At 43.7% G+C, this 16,246-nt stretch overlaps 1 protein-coding gene across 1 annotated transcript; it reads right to left on the bottom strand.

Moving 5' to 3' along the window:
* Nucleotides 1-644: 644 nt before the first annotated feature.
* LOC137792000 (equilibrative nucleoside transporter 2) lies at nt 645-14,293 on the bottom strand. The gene is made up of 13 exons (XM_068587327.1): nt 14,088-14,293; nt 10,909-10,965; nt 9,949-10,030; nt 9,297-9,451; nt 8,999-9,138; nt 8,291-8,425; nt 8,099-8,196; nt 7,904-7,973; nt 6,577-6,722; nt 5,849-5,951; nt 4,400-4,485; nt 3,691-3,890; nt 645-2,675 (listed from the first exon to the last, which is right to left on the bottom strand). Exons 2-13 carry the CDS (start codon nt 10,938-10,940, stop codon nt 2,564-2,566), a joined length of 1,359 nt encoding a protein of 452 aa, XP_068443428.1. The 5' UTR covers nt 10,941-10,965; nt 14,088-14,293; the 3' UTR covers nt 645-2,563.
* Nucleotides 14,294-16,246: the final 1,953 nt, after the last annotated feature.

Below are 16,246 nucleotides of genomic sequence, written 5' to 3'. Positions count from 1 at the left end.
CAAGTTTAGTTTACACATCTCCTTACTCGCCCCGCCTGTACAGACACAACAGGTATTAATAATGACTGCTGGGTTTTCAATAAATAACACAGGAAATTAATGTCAATGCTCTGTGTGGTCCTTCAAGTTGAATCTGCGGATGTGCTAAAATCTAAATTCAAAGCATTAATGTATTTGCACATAATGTACTAAATGAACAATATGCTGTATTGAAGACTTGAAACTAGAAATTGAGACAAACTCATGTTTACAATGTTGACTGAGGGAATAAATCCATAGCAGAGTCATGTATATAGACTTCTATACAACCACACTTCTCTCTTGTTGCCAGCAGTTTCAGAGGTTGCCGTCTGGGTTTACCTGAACGGGACAGACGTGAGGTCAAAACGACCTTGACCTTTAACCTCTAAAGCTAAACTTGAAGACTCCCTTAACCCTAAATGGACTTTGATGAATAACAATTTATGCCTCAAGCCAAACTCTTAAACATCTTTCAAATACATGTTTGAGCCGCTAGTGTTATTTGTATGAAAACTAGGCTTCATTTGAGCCGGTCTGCCTTAAAGGGCCAGCTGTCCGTAAGTCTCCTGCTGTGTCCGACCCAGTCGATGCTTTCACACAGATGACCATTTCCAACAAGCTCGGAGAGTTGGAACCATTCATTTATTGACAGCTGAGTTTATGAAGAAGCATTGTGTACAAGCACGAGTTCCCTTTGTTCAAACAGTGGTCTGCTGGTATGTCATTGAAGTCAGTTTATTTTGTAAACAATCTGTGCACGTACGACATCTGTGCACGTACGACATCCCTGTCCCAGGACCAGACCAGAAATAATTCCCCTCCAAAAAAAATAAATAGGAAAAGAAAAACCTTCACCAAATTAGAGAAAACACAACAGTTTGACACTTTGGCCCTTCGGCCTGCAGCGACCCCGGGACTCCCTACTGTTGCGATTACCACGAGGTAAGGCAGACGTCAGCATTTACCGTCAGTCCAGTAGGCCGTGAACTCACCACGAACCCTTAGAGAACCTCGAGGCTCGTGACGACCGCTCTGTACTGCTCAGAGCGACACAAACCCACGAGTTACACCGTCAAATATAAACGCATGTGTGAATGCAGCACAAAGCAACTTATGTTTACTAAATACAAATAATGAGTCCTGTAAATATCGCTCCCTTCAATAGGACTCAGCCCTTTAAAGCAGCAGCTGTAAAAACATGTACATGACAGCTTGTTCAGTGAACTTCATAAAAAGATTCAGTCGATCAAATAAATACTTCCAAAAATAAGCATAGAAATCAATCGTATTGAGTACTTAAGCAAGAAAATTGTTTTAAAAAAAAAAATCAATCTGAAGCAACAAGGTCCTCTTATAGAATAAAAAACAGCTAAAACAGTTGCCTGAATGGAGCTTGGCACATTGCTGCACATGTCACAAACTAAATTCAAATACTTTTAAACAAAGTTAAGTACAATATATTCTCCTGATTGCATGTCTTACAGTAACATCACTACGTTTGTACATTTAATGAACAGCAGCCGCCCTCGGGAGAAGTTTAAAGGGTTAAATGAAGAGTTGCATCATAGAGTCCCGTCGACAGAAGAATGTGCTCGCGCTCGCGTAACGTTCAACCTGCACTCGGTGTCAAAGTATCACTCGGTGTCTCTATTTCACGTCGACCAGCAGTATCGTATGACCTCACTGCGGCCTTCTGTGATTGACAGTTGTTCGGCAGAGGACACGACGATATAAAAACAAACAAAATAGGGCTTTCCAGGCTGAGATACGCTGCATTGGAATATTGTTTTGCAGTGCGAATGTATTTGTACCAAATAAAACAGGAAATCAAACGAGACGAACTGAAGCTCTCCCGTCTTTTGTCCATCAGGTGGCAGCATCGAGCCTCGCTGCACGGAGGCAGAAAGTCTCAAGAAAGTGGAAAATTAGAAAACAATGGATGGAAAAACAAACAAGAGAACCCAAATATGAAAGAGACACACAAACATTGTCCCTTTGCGGTGTCTATTTGGTAATTTGATTGACTTTCCAACAAAAATGTGAACTATCATTTAAATCTCAGTGGGGCCTTTAAGTAACCCATAATCCTTTGAGGCAGGTCTTTAACCTTTTCCTTTTGTTCTACATCTGTGACAGATATTTACTTAGAGTAAACAAAATAAACCTAGAAAGAAAAATACATTAGAATGTCTATTTTCAGTAATTTTACAAAAATATTGATTCAAGCCATCATTCAAATCTGAAAAATTACATAATACACGAAAACTACTTTTAACAAACCTAAATTAAACAAATACATCCAAAAATGAAAAACAAAAAATATAACAGCTAATGTAAACAAGATTAAAATAAAAGAACAGTAACCAGTAGTCATCCAGAGCGACACAGTAAATCCCTTATTCCTATATTCCAGGAACCTCGTCAGTCATTTAGCAACGACACCGACCACTTCATGAGCCGTTTACCACGTCACCGGAGGGGGGGGGGGGGTTGGTTTCCAGAACCGTCACACACACACACACACACACACGGCTGTGTATGACTAAACAACAGCCCGCAAAGGGAAGGACAGCCCGGCTCCTATGGACAGACCCAGGGCTAAGAAGAAGGTCATCAGGGCCCCTGCTGTCTCTGCGTCTCTCTGTGCCACCAACCTGAGGAGAGAGAGAGAGAGAGAGAGAGAGAGAGAGAGAGAGAGAGAGAGAGAGAGAGAGAGAGAGAGAGAGAGAGAGAGAGAGAGAGAGAGAGAGAGAGAGAGAGAGAGAGAGAGAGAGAGAGAGAGAGAGAGAGAGAGAGAGAGAGAGAGAGAAGGTGGGAACAGAAGATCAGGCATGTAGAAGATTACATTTCATTTAGCTGACGCTTTTATCTAAAGCGACTTACAATAAATCAGATGTGTATTTGGTATCTGGGCCAGGCTCTTTACGCGTTAAGATACGAGAGGCAGTACAGTATCGTCGATAATGTACTGTTCAAGAGTGTTAGACCCGACGCGCAGACGGATCTCCTTTTTGTGACCATCTTGCGGTTTGGATGCAGAACGTTGACTGCCTCTTTGATAGCACTCCTTGTGTATTAAGATATATTTCTTCTTCATTAAAGAGTTCTCGTTTTTTACGCAGAGATGCAAGCACGCAAGACGGAAAATGTCATTTCTTTAGTCCCGTCAGCCATCTTGCGTGCGTCGCCCAAAATTTCGGGCTATCCGACAAAGCCACGCGAGCCGTTCGCAGCCCGCAAGCCTGTGATTGGTCCGCTAACCACATCCTTTCTGAGTCTCGCATTTCCGGTTTCATAGCATAACAGCGCTGTTTGTTAAAAGCCACAGCAGAAACACGAACAATGGATCCCGTTGAAGAATGTTTGGCTGAAGAGGTTCAGCAAATATGAGCATTTATACAACCCATTTGACGGAGTATCAGGACACGCAGATGGCGGCGAATTCCTGGAGGGAGATATCGTGAACGTCGGTGTGCAGGTCGACTAAACGGTTGTTGCGCCACCTGCTGTTCTGGAGTATGGAAAACGCGGGAACCATGAACCAAAACGAGTCCGTCGATGCGACTGCGTGGCCAGCAACAGTTGTAGTTGCAAGAGTGTATTAAGAGTTTTGGTTGTGGATGCGGCAGTCTTTAAGGAGTGTTACTACTATGCGAGTTGTGGACTCACTGTGGAGCGTAGGACATGGAGAGACACACAAAGTAGCCGCTGGACAGAGCGAAGAGAATCATGATGACGGTGAAGGCAGCATCGTGGCTGAAGATGACGGGGAGGAAGGCGCGTTTCTGGACGTTGCAGAGCATTAGCAGCGGGATGAACCCCACCCTGAAGATCACCAGCACCGGGAACAAACGAGCCTCTTTGCGAGGCTGCAGAGCAGATGGGAGACAGTGAAGGGAGAGACAGAACAAACTGTGGCAGGAGGTAGAAAAAGGATTAGAAAACATCAAAAGCACTAATTGCTTTTGTATGAAGTTAATCAATTGCTGGTCTTTAACATACAGCTTTAAAAAAAAGGTAAGCAACAGACTGAACATGGACAAAAGAAGGAGTGGCTTATCCCTCCCAGGGACACTTACTACCGAATACACTGTTTATGTTGTTCCCTTATATAAGAAAACTGATTTATATACCGTTGTTAACTTGTTGTTCCTCCAGAGTGCCTGTTATATTGTTCTGATTACATTACTTCAAAATAAAAGCACGCAATAGACTAGTTTTTACTTCGTTATTGAATTTGGTTCATAATGCGATTAATCGCAGAAAAATCATGCGATTAATCAATTCAATTGTTTTTAACTTTGCTCAGCTCTAGTAATAATAATAAATAAAGATGTACAAAGAATAATAATGCAGAAAAGATCTCATCATAGCTCACCCATTGGATCAAGGTGGTGACGGTCCGACCGAACCAGTCGCCGAGGTTGAAAACCAAGAAGCAGCAAACGGAGATGAAGAAGCGCTCTGAAGAAACAAAGGAATGACAGATGGAAGGATAAAACCTGAAGTCTGAGGACAAGGATGTCGAAATCAGCAACAACCCATATTCACGAGGATAAACATCCACACCAATGCGTTTGTTTCGAAGCAGGGTTTTAAATATTTTAAAAAAAAGGATTATTCTAGAAATGATTTCCATCCATAATAACACAAAATTGCATGCAGTAGACAGGAAGTAGGAGTATTATTGTACTCTTTGTTGGAGCCAAAATGGTGTTTATTGTCCGAGGGAGTCGCTGGATGAACGGGGACATGCAGTTCCTTCATTTGTACACAGGGTGGCACACTAACTTCCAGAAGGGCATACAGGTAAGTACCTGCTGATGGGAACAGGTGTGTGGATGGGAAGCAAAACAGTAATGGACCGTGGTCGTGTCAGCTTGATCATGTCAACTTGCTCGTGCCTTGGCCTGTTTTGGGGTTTCCTGTGCTGTGACCAACATGTAAACTTTAATATATATGTGTATTGGACATTGCGGATTTTATAGTACAGTGTCACGGATTAGTTATGGAATAAATGTACAGAAAAGACAGCGCTGGAATGGACATTGGATTTGTTTGTGGTAAGAACACGCGTCCGAACATCTTCTCCCATTCGCCCACCTCGTGGCTCTAAGACTTATATTGGGTACGGTTGGAGCCTCTAGACTCTTGAAAAATAAAACAGTTGTGCTTTATACTTAAGATCTTCCTCTATACTCGACAAAAAGTGTTTTTAAACTCCTCCGTATTCGGTGCTCTAAAATGTCACAGGAGTGTGGACGCGAGGCGTAAAACTGGGAAAAGGTTTCAAAGTGGAGTCGTAGCAGTCGAAGAGGTTGAACCCTCAAACCTGTAGACTCACAGTGGACGAGACTCATGACACTCAAACCTCAAACGCTGAGCCTACAAGGCTTCACGAGCCGCACCTTTCTTGTTTGATAAGGGTCTGCGTGCCTGAGGGACAGAGATCCACTTGTTAATAACCTACTTCAACAAAAAGATAAATGCTATTCTGCGTTAAGTTTCTTTAAGGATACGTTAGTCCTAGTCTGAGTTGGTCCTTTATTTGTTAACCATTTCACAAACGGACTCTTTTAACCGTTTTAGTTTGCTCTAATCTTGTTCTGCCACGTTCTCAAAAAGATAAGAGCAAGAGAAGTCAGAAAAACCGTCTTCTACTTTGGACTTTTGACACAACCCCACACATTTTGATATTAAGTCACGATTCAGTAAAACGGCTACAAGCCATTTGCTATTTGACCATCGCACAAGAGAGATGTAGTAGAAGTACACTGCATGTGGAACGCAGCGGTGATCTAAACATTAACTGGAGTCGAGGTCATACCCCATTTTCCTTTGAACGAGGTCTCGACATCGGCGGTGACAGCAGGGAAGACGGACAGAGTGACTGTGAACACGAACGTCACGCAGAACGCCATCACCCAGATCTAAAGAGGACAGAACAGAGAAAACTTTACATGTATTTTTACTTTTACTAGGAACCATTTTAGAAAAAGGGGCAGTTTGAATATTTTAAAGTGGTTGTATGAGATACTTATACATAGTCAGTGTTACCACAGCAGATAGAGTTAAAGAAAAAGACAGGAGCAAAGTAATGTACTGCTGTGGACAAAGGCACCAGCAAAACACCTAAAAAGTGTAAAAAAAACCCACAAAAAACATAAGCTACATTGACAATATTTGCACTGCTATACCTTGTTGTCAGACAGGTCTTTCTCATTGGGAACTGAAGGCGTTAAATCCAGCTATGCTCTCTTCAAAGCCACAAGACGCCAATGAAAAAAACATCTTTTGACCTTGCACAATACAGGAGCGGCTACTTTCATTAGCCAGTCAGTTTGTGGCTTTGAAGAGAGCACAAATGAGGGCTTCAGATCTGTTTCCAGCTGTCTATAATGTGTTTAGCTGCTGCCCCGGTGCACAGCAGTACCACGCTCTGCCCCCCATGCTGCTACTCCCGTCTGTAGAAACACACTGACTACGGAGAAGAAAAAAACCCTCATACAAGCCCCCGTTCCAGAAAATTGATCACAAAAACCACAACTGTTGCACCTTTTTGAAGACCTCCATGACCGAGGCCTTGGCTTCTTCCATGTCGACCTCCTCCAGTGACAGGAAGGCGCCCTTTGGCCCCGCCGGACCATCGGGCTCCCCCATAGCGTGGCCGTTCGGCTTGCTGTTCCCCACGATGCTGCTCTCTGCAACGGAATATGTACAGATGTATTTCAATAGGAGTTTGAGTCTGTGTGGTCCTCTTTGAGTCCAACAGGCTCCCTCTTTGTCCGGGCGGTGCCTGGGCTCTAACTGGCTAAATAGCCGGTCATCTCCCTTAACAAGATAATGTTCCGCTGAATTGATTCGATTCAAGCAGGCAGCGCCGCACATAATTGTGATCTCTGTGGCAAAGCCAACAGATGTCTTCTCACTGCCAAACACCCGCGTAGCACCCTGCTACGATGATGATGATACGATGAGATGGGTCATTTCTGCTAGCAGTAAACAGTACAGTTAGAAAAGTACTCAAGTGTTCCTCTCTTTTAAGCGTGTTTTGAACCTCTCGGTTGCTCAGGTGTCCACACGGGGAAGATGGAAAGGGAGGTCGAGCTAGAGTTCAGGGGGCCAGAGGAGGAGAGGTGTGTGATTGTTAGTTCAGGCCCGGGGTTGTGATCGGCATGGACGAGCAGCAGCTCCGACGAGGACACGGTGAGCCGCGTTGTAAGCGCGCTCTGACCGCTGAGGTCATTGACGTCGGGTGGTTGTGGGTCACAAGCTAGCAGCGGACCAGTGAGCGGCTAACCGGCTGGCGGCTACTCAGCTGGGGGGGGGGGTTTGCCGAGGGACCGGGAGGAAGGGCGGAGTCTCGTGCTATCATGGCGCCTCTGCCAGGGCACCAGGGTTTCTGTGACTGTGCTTATCACGCTGAACCTGTGAGTATTAAGCACTCCTGTGAGGGAGCGACATGAGCTCCAACAAGCGCGCCAACAAAGCGTACCCTAGCACAGGCTATTAACTCCTGGGAATACATGGGGTTTTCTTGTAAACCCTCTATTGGGTTGTTGTGAGATTTAATGTCAACGGTGCTGCATTCAATGTGTGTGTGTGTGACATTCATGTGTGAACCTAATGCTAGACTTACTGGAGGAAATAAGGTGTTTAATCGGGGCTACAGGTATAACCGTATACATGCAAGGGAGTTTTAGCTCACATTCACAGTATATTGCCATGTTTGAGTATGAGGCCTCTGTGTAGAACACAGCTTAAGGAGGGGCTACACGTGAGGGCTCATTCTGGATTTTATCTACTGTTGTTCATGTGTGTTTCCACGAAAGATAAACATGGGAAAGTGTGACTACAATTCAGGAGGGCGTGACCATCTCACCTTTCAGCTGCTCGTCAGTGGTGTCTGCCTCATACTTGTTGCTTTTGTTCAGGTAATGTTGTGCAAACTCCTGTGTGGAAACAACAGACAACACACATTAGGCCTTGCAGCGTTTGTGTTAGATCCTGAGCTAATGGTCCTACGGTTGAACAGATTATGGGTAGTGTAGTCGTGCAGAGCTGGGAGCTGACTGACCAGGCGGGACAGCAGCAGGTAGCTGAAGAGCGTGACCAGCGTCCCCACACATGGCGTGATGAAGTAACCCAGCGCTGCCGTCTCAGAGTCTGCGTCACCTGAGGGGACAAACAAACAAGTTCGCCGGTTCTAGCAGACGTGAAAGGCACTTTGAACGCCCTCTGGCCGGTGTTTTGCGTGCGGGTGACTCACTGGCTATGGCGAGCAGCATGGCGATGGCGGCGAAGGTCCCGGCGAGGCCCTGGCCGCTCATGAAGATGGCGCTGTACTTCTGAGGGAGGAGACCCACCAGGCCGAACAGGCTGCCCTGCAGCACGGCACCGAACGCTGAGGGGAGGAAGCGTCGGTTAAGTCAACGCCATCGGAAGAGTCCGTTTGGATTTTTACTGAAGAGGTATCTATAATCAGTGCAGTACCGACAATAGAGGAAGTTAAGAAGAAATGTCTTCCATTTTTTAACCGAACGAGACAGTTTTTTGACTGAAACTCCTTCGTAACAGGACAAGAGTTTGTTTTATTGTGATTTTTGTTGCAGATTCTGATTCTTTAGGTCCAAATCTTTCCAAAAAGGTGTCTTATTGACGCTCCAGGAGGCTTTTTGGGGGAATCTGGCTCATATTATGCTGGATGTTCATAGTTACGATCAAAATCTTTCACATATACATTTTTCCCCCAAGACTTTACTGAACAAACACACAATAAACACAATTATTGGAATTAATATGATGTTCTGACGATGAAAAGGAGTTCTAGAGACAAAATTGGTTTCCACAGTTTAACCGGTTGAGTTTATTGTAATTCTGTGTCAGGAAGACCGAGCAAAATAAGCTTTTCATTGTATAGAATAACTCTTTGTTATCTGTGCTTACGACAGTAAAAACATCTTGAATCTTGACTTACAGTTGATGAACCAGATAGTTGCCATGGTGACAGAGAAGAAGCGGTCCTCCTCCATGGGCACTTTGACCAGCACCGCTGTGAGGATGAACAGCAGCAGGATAAAAACCAGGCTACCCGCGATGCGTATCGCCGCCGATATCCTGCAACAGGAAACACCTGCGTCACGTCACTCATCCAAGAACACACGCCACACCAAACTGGATTAGATATGAACCACGGATGATTGCTTTTTGGCACGAGAGCAGGTCAAACACTTTGACGTCCTCCTGTGTCTGTCAACACATTATCCGTCACTGACCTCTGGTAGAGGAAGGAGTTGAGCAGGGTGAACACCAGCAGGGGCAGCTGGGACAGCAGGGTCATCCAGTTGTTGAAGTAGTACTCCTTGCGGACCGCCTCGGTGCCGTTGCTCCATTTTGTTGCGTCTGTTCCGTTGAGGCGGCCTTGGAAATACTGCAAACCCAGAGGAAACAGAGCGGGTGTTGTTGGTGAAAACCCTGACACGTGGATCACATGTTCTTGCGCAGTGATCCGCGTGGTTGCCTCGAGTCACACGGACTGTGTGGACTTATGGATCCTAACATGTGAGCACCTTACACGCAGTACGACACCAGAAACGCCCTGAAGCCAATCGTCACTACAAAATACCAGTTTTACAAGTCCATTGTGTAAACTTATGGTAGATACGGTAGTTTTTCCAGACATTTTCTTGAATTGTATAAACAGCGTATTGTCCCTAACGCCATTGGCATCCATCCAGCATGTGATGGTTTAAGAGGTTTAAGTGGTAAACCATCACTTCAGAGAAAAGGATTTTAAGCAGATCTGACAGGGGAAAAACGTTGAGATACCGCCAACTTATTGTCTGGCTTTTATCTCATAAAATATCAAAGCAGAAGGCATACATAATGCGTCTTTGACAGGATTCGGTAATTGCCATGTTTTCTTACCAATGAGGCAGTCATGAAGAAGTTCCATGGCAGCAACGTTCCCAGGCCCAGAATGAAGAAACAGATCCCCACCAGCCAGCCCCTGTCGACGGGAAGTAAAGGGCGTTACGATGTACAGCAAGGACGCTGCAGGCCCTTTAACGCATTCACCGTCTGTAATCACATCGATATGTAGTAAAAAAAAATCTAAATCTAAACTGAGCAGCGTGAGAAGACCGCAAACTGCTTCAGATTTCTGGTCCAGCAGGTATAATAAAGGACTGGTATACTTAATTTAATTTATCTTGGCACTGTTGCTGATGCTCTGAAATCAGATCCAGTAACACTAATGTGCCAAATGATATGCGTCCGTGCAGGATGACTGCATCTTCACAGCTGCAAGTAATAACTCGCACTGTAGCTGTAGTCTCCCTCTTCTGCTTTACTTTTAAAAACATATTGGCAAAATGTCGGCATTGTCTTTATTTGGCTATTACAAAAGAAACAGAAAGTAACCAAGTTATATGACTTTAAAGACACTCCGGGGGACTTTCATGTGGCGTTGCTTTGATGAGTCCCTGTGAACAAAAGTAAAGTAGTAAGAAGAACTTCAAAGAAAAACGTTATTCTCACTGATCCCCTTATTTGTTTACGTGGGCCAAAAAAAGAGGCCTCAAAAACATATTCATAACCAGTTCAACAGGTTAATAATTGTGTAATTGGAACACGTTTTAAAATAACCTTCCCAGTCTTGGTAGCAGGCCTGTATTGAATCACTCCGATTGTCCAACGGCTGCTGCTTCCCATTGAAAGCATTCAAATAGTGGACCTAAATGCTCAGCTGACACATGAATGTAACATGAGCGCTACATCGTCGCTTGAGGAAACACACACACACACACACACACACACACACACAACAGAAGCCGGCAAACAGAGGGAAGCGGGAGAGTTTCTCAATTCCACCCAATTCCAACTCACCGGTCCTGAGGAGCATCTGTCCGTCCATTCATCCTGATGTAGGAATGTCTGGTGAAACTGCAGGGGCAACAAGACAGAACAAAGGTCAGCGGCATCTTCGGGGACAACAGAGCGAGTGGTTTGTTTTCCCAGGCGCCCCGCTGCCAAGGTTTCACTGCTTGGAGATGCAGGAATCCCTTTACATTCTCGCAAGAGGCTGCGAGAAGCTGGCGAACGGCAGTTACAAGACGAAGAAAAGAAAAACAACTGTGAGCAAAGAAGATCGTGCTACACAGGTCGGATATGTGTCTGGGTATTATGGAGGTACGAGCAGCGCTCCAAGGTTAATACCATGTAGCATGTGACTAATGTGAGGCACTGGGAACAGCAGATGATGTATACATCCAATCAGATGACCTGACGAAGTGCAGTTTCAAAGACTTTCCATGGAGGCTTTGGCATTGAAACCAGTACCCTGAAGGCTGGCAACCAATCATTAATGTCCTTCTTTAAATGTGTATAGAGTCTGGACTCAGAGTCCACTCCCTATGCACACACACAACAGGACAGAATAGGTACCGGCCCAGAGTCATTTTTCCCTCACAGTATTGCCATTGGCAGCATACGATGTGACTGGGTCACTTGTTGAGAGGCGAGACACATCATAGAGCTATTATGTTAGGAATCTGCACTAGTTCCTTAAACAAAACTGCTAGTAGGACATCATACAATAAAATGAAACTTGTTTTTTTTTTGTTTTTTTTTACAACTGTGGGGGAGGAAGTCCAACTTGTTTTTCCACATTTGTCACGTCAGACGTTGTTGACGGGACACAGAAACAGCCGTGTAATTCTCAGGAGGACGGCCCCAACGCCACACGAGTCAGACGAGTCCACATCCTTCGATAGACGAGTTCAAACAACAGTCCGCTTTTCTCCTCTGGTGAGATGGTTGGTTGAACAGGACGTCCGGGGCACGGTTCCCAAATCCAGTTAGTCGGCTCGGTCGAAAGTCATTACAGTCTAACTTAGAAGGCGACAGCGTTTTGGGAAGCTGAGCAGAACTGATTCGAGCCAGCTAGCAAATCATGGACGAAGTGGTGTGGAAATGCAGACCATACAAAACGTGTTTTCTTTTTTCTTCTGCAAACAAAGTAGAAGGACAATAAACAGCATTGAAGGTGATAGGAGCCTTGGCTACACTTCAATTATGACAGACCGCCTGCTTCTTCAAACAGCTAAGCTCCTCGGATCAAAAGGAGTCTGAGATGTGGACAAACACAGTGTGTATCCGCCCTAACAGTGCACAGTCAATCAAACTGTGTGTCGGTAACACGGGCGAGGCTGAAGAGGAACACTAGAAACCCCAGGGGTTGTTTAAGGTTGGGGATTAAAATAATCGGAGCAGATTCACAAAGCTTCCTCACAGGTCTGCTGTGTCAACAGGAATATCAACTGAAAAAATCTCACCCAGAGTCGATTGAAAAACATGACCAGAAGGACCAAACGCAACTGAACCACGTTTCAGTCGCTCCTCAAACTGTTTTTATTACCAGGTCATTTAAACTAAGCTTGAATATCCAAAAAGATAAGATAAGGCTTACTTGACTCCCATAAAAGATAAGATGAGGCTTAATTGAGCCCCGTAAAAAGAATGTTGCTTTTTGTAGCGGCACAGGGGGGGGTATTAAAAAGTTATTAAAAGAAAGAAAGTAGTAGTGTTAGTAATCGAGCCGCACAATCCTAATGAATCCTCCCCTCTACAAAGGATGAATGTGCACAGTGAAGCTGAAACAAGTGAGTTACAACTAGCAAAATGGAAAAGAGGGTCTTAAACATTCTAGTCTTTTTTCCCTCCTCCTCGCTCTACACTCTTTCAGCACCAATATATATATATACGCAGGGCAGACAATAGTCTCACTTTCCTATGGATTAGGACACACTACTTAGGTGTACAAAGCAAATAACTTAGGCGTTTCGTCAGCATGCTCAGAAGCTGGTGGTTTAGCTCGAGGGTTCCTGAGGCCGGAGATGAGGAGATGAGAGAGTGTGGAGGAAGATCTGCTCCGGTTTTAACCGCCAACACCACATCCATCCCCTGACAGCTCGCTGGAAGTTCAGTCTGGATCAGGCCATTCTAATTTGTACCATCCAATAATGACTCACTTATAGTAATTGAGGAACACAAAGACACACACACTCAGCAAATTCTTATCAGCAGCAGAAATCAATCAGTGTCTGGAGGCCTCTCTTTCTCTGGGTGACAGGTGCGAGATGATCGCTGGAAGCAAACTGATATCGTTTGATAATCAGAGATGAAAGAAACATGTGCAGAGTGTGGGTGCTGTGCGAGACATTAAGGGAAATGCAGACGCGGTGGAGTAGATTTAACAGGAAGTGGACGCGTACCTTAAAAAGCATTTATAAAATTCCCGGACTTCAGTTAAGGAAGTAGTGGGTTGTTTTGTTTCCTTGCTATCAGCTCCGTTTCTCACCTTACCTCATAACCCCTTAAATAAAATAAAAGGCCTCGATCAAACCATTGACGGCTTCAACACTGAGTCACAGGAGATTATACTGGTCTTCACGAACAATAAACCTCACCGAGTCTCACCGACCATGTGTTCATCTATTTGACATGATGCACATGTGTTAAATAAAGTTATTCAATGGTCTCTTCCAGTAGCAGCCCACGCTGGAACTGCTAACTTAATGAGCAAGCACAGGATGAGACCATGACTGAACATGAACGGCCATATATATATATATATATATATATATATATATATATATATATATATATATATTTTTTTAAGTGAATTTGTTAAATTTGCATGTCTGATGAACCACCATGACAGCCGACACCTGTTCCGCTCTACGAAGATGAAAAGACACGGCAATAGAGATACAGGGCACTCCCAGTAGCCTAAAGGACGCCAGTAGTAGAATATTAATACCAGTACTAAAAAGTACTGTAGTTAAAATAGCTAGTACACTCTAAACATTCACAGCCCGGTAGTCGTCTCTTCTCCCAGTCGACCGTGAAGTAACCATCTCTCCCTCTCAGAAGAGGACGGGGAAAATCATTGCGTTATGAAACAGTAAATGATAAAAACAATTATTATAATAATTTAAAAACACACCCACAGTGCAAACAGTTGTTTCCACAACATGAGAGTTAACGGAGAGAGACAGACTCACCTTGGAAAATGTCGCTGCTAGTCACTGTGTTTTCATAATGCTCCTCACGGCTAAAATCAAGCGTGTCGGATCCAACTGTTTCCCCCAAAAATAATATTCAATGGGGACACAAATTATAAGTTGACGTAATGTGGATTTGTCGCACATACACGTGGCGGGAATGCTTCAATGGCCACGGTACTGATGCGTGGAAACGAGCTTCGGCTTCTGACGTAGCGGCCGTGTGTCGTCATCGCAGCAGTCTGCAGCAGGCTCCCCACAGCCGAGTACTTCCGGTGCCATGTTGTGTTTCGTGTCCCCGCCTGTTTCTGCTTCGTCTTCGCGGGCATTTGATGCCCGTAAACTGCCCCACCTGTTTTCGTTATTGGCCCACAGTGATAACCCGTTTCCTGTTTATAACTGAACAGGAAACCGTCTTTGACTTTTTTTTGCCAATTATTTCTTTATGCTATTTTTTTTAAGTGTCTTTCCAACTTTTATGTTCTATGTGTTTGCTTTTTTAAGTTGCCTAATGTTTCTATTATTTATTATATTTTCCGAACATTCCTCAACTCTTTTTTTATTTATTTATTTATTTAACCTTTATTTAACCAGGAAGTCCCATTGAGATTAAAAATCTCTTTTTCGAGGGAGAAACTCTTAATTTTCTTTCCTTTTTAGTTTGTTTTTGTGTTTGTTTATTTTTCCCTCCTTGTGTTACATGATCAATCTGTATTCTTTCATGTTATTGCTACTGTTGTCATTATCATTATTTGCTATTATTTTCTTTACTTTTCCAACACCATTGTTATTTATTTATTTTTCATTCACTCGCCATTATTATTTTTTTACACTCTTTATTTATTATTATCATTAATTTATCATTCACGTTATTACTAATCAAGCTCAAAAATAACTAATCAAGCTCAAAATAAGATACCAGCATAAGAACGCTCAGCGTCATGACTTGTTCAAAGAGGTCTCTGGTAGCTGGGTTGTAAAACACGCATCCCCATTGCACACATATTGGATCACAATACCCACATCATAAAAGAGTTATTTTTCTTTCACATCAAAAAGTAACGTTTTGACATGATGACACACACACACACACACACACACACACACACACACACACACACACACACACACACACACACACACACACACACACGGTGAAGACAATGCCGGCCTTACTATCGTGGGCTGATAACTACATCTAACTACAGAGATATAAATGCAATGTATACAGGTCAACTTTGCTTCATAGGCTTTACTGCATTATGTAACTCTTACACCGTACATGTAATCATGGTGAGCTTACAGTTCATCAGTGAAATATGAATGGAGTTCATACAGGTGCCAAATTATGATTATAATGGGAGTGAATGGGCCGCATTATGCAATTCATAATAAATTAGATCATACTTAAGTTATACACAGCACATTAGTGCGTCATATAGACTTTTGAAATATCTTTGTTTTTCTGTACAGCGGTTGAGTAGAGAATAGAGTGGAAGTCAATGGCTTTGCTGTTAACAGTGTTATCAAACAAGAAAAGCAACATAGCCCATCTACAAATCTGGAAGGGCGTGAAGACTTAACAGTGAGCACTTTGTGGTTGAGAGTCTTCCTGTTTTTCTGTCTCACTCCAAAACAGGACACAAGATTATGTCTGTTAAGTAGACTTTAAGACATAATGGCCACACAGCAGACTGGTTGTTTCATCAAACCACCGTCTCAAAGTAATCGTCCTGTAGAGAAGTGTGAACCAACTTCCATGACTTTCTGACACCATCACACAATTTTGTTCTCAGTCAAGTGAGTGAAATGCATGCATGAAAAATACTCTCACATGTTATTTGAGGACACATGAAGAAGTAAATAGAACCACGTGGTTAAAGCTGAGTGTATGTTTGCACTCGTGTTATCTGATTGGACCTCCTCTCAGTGCTGAGTCGATGTGAGCAGTCGGCGCTGTGGTGATGCTTGAAAACAAAGAAACTCCTGTGACACTGATATACAGTCAGGGCCATAAGTATTTGGACTGTAACACAATTTGTCTTATTTTCCTCCCACATCTCCTTGGATTTTATCCAAAAAGAGACTTGACAAACCTGATTTAAGAGGCAGATGTGATTGGCTGTCAGCTTGTCAAACAGATGTTATCTAAATTGCTT

Source organism: Clinocottus analis, unplaced genomic scaffold (assembly GCF_023055335.1).
Source record: "Clinocottus analis isolate CAN_PGR_092001 unplaced genomic scaffold, fCliAna1.0.p SCAF_21, whole genome shotgun sequence".
NCBI lineage: Eukaryota > Metazoa > Chordata > Actinopteri > Perciformes > Cottidae > Clinocottus > Clinocottus analis.
The sequence above is the reverse complement of the archived record's forward strand: the minus strand, read 5'-3'. Positions and strand labels throughout refer to the sequence as shown.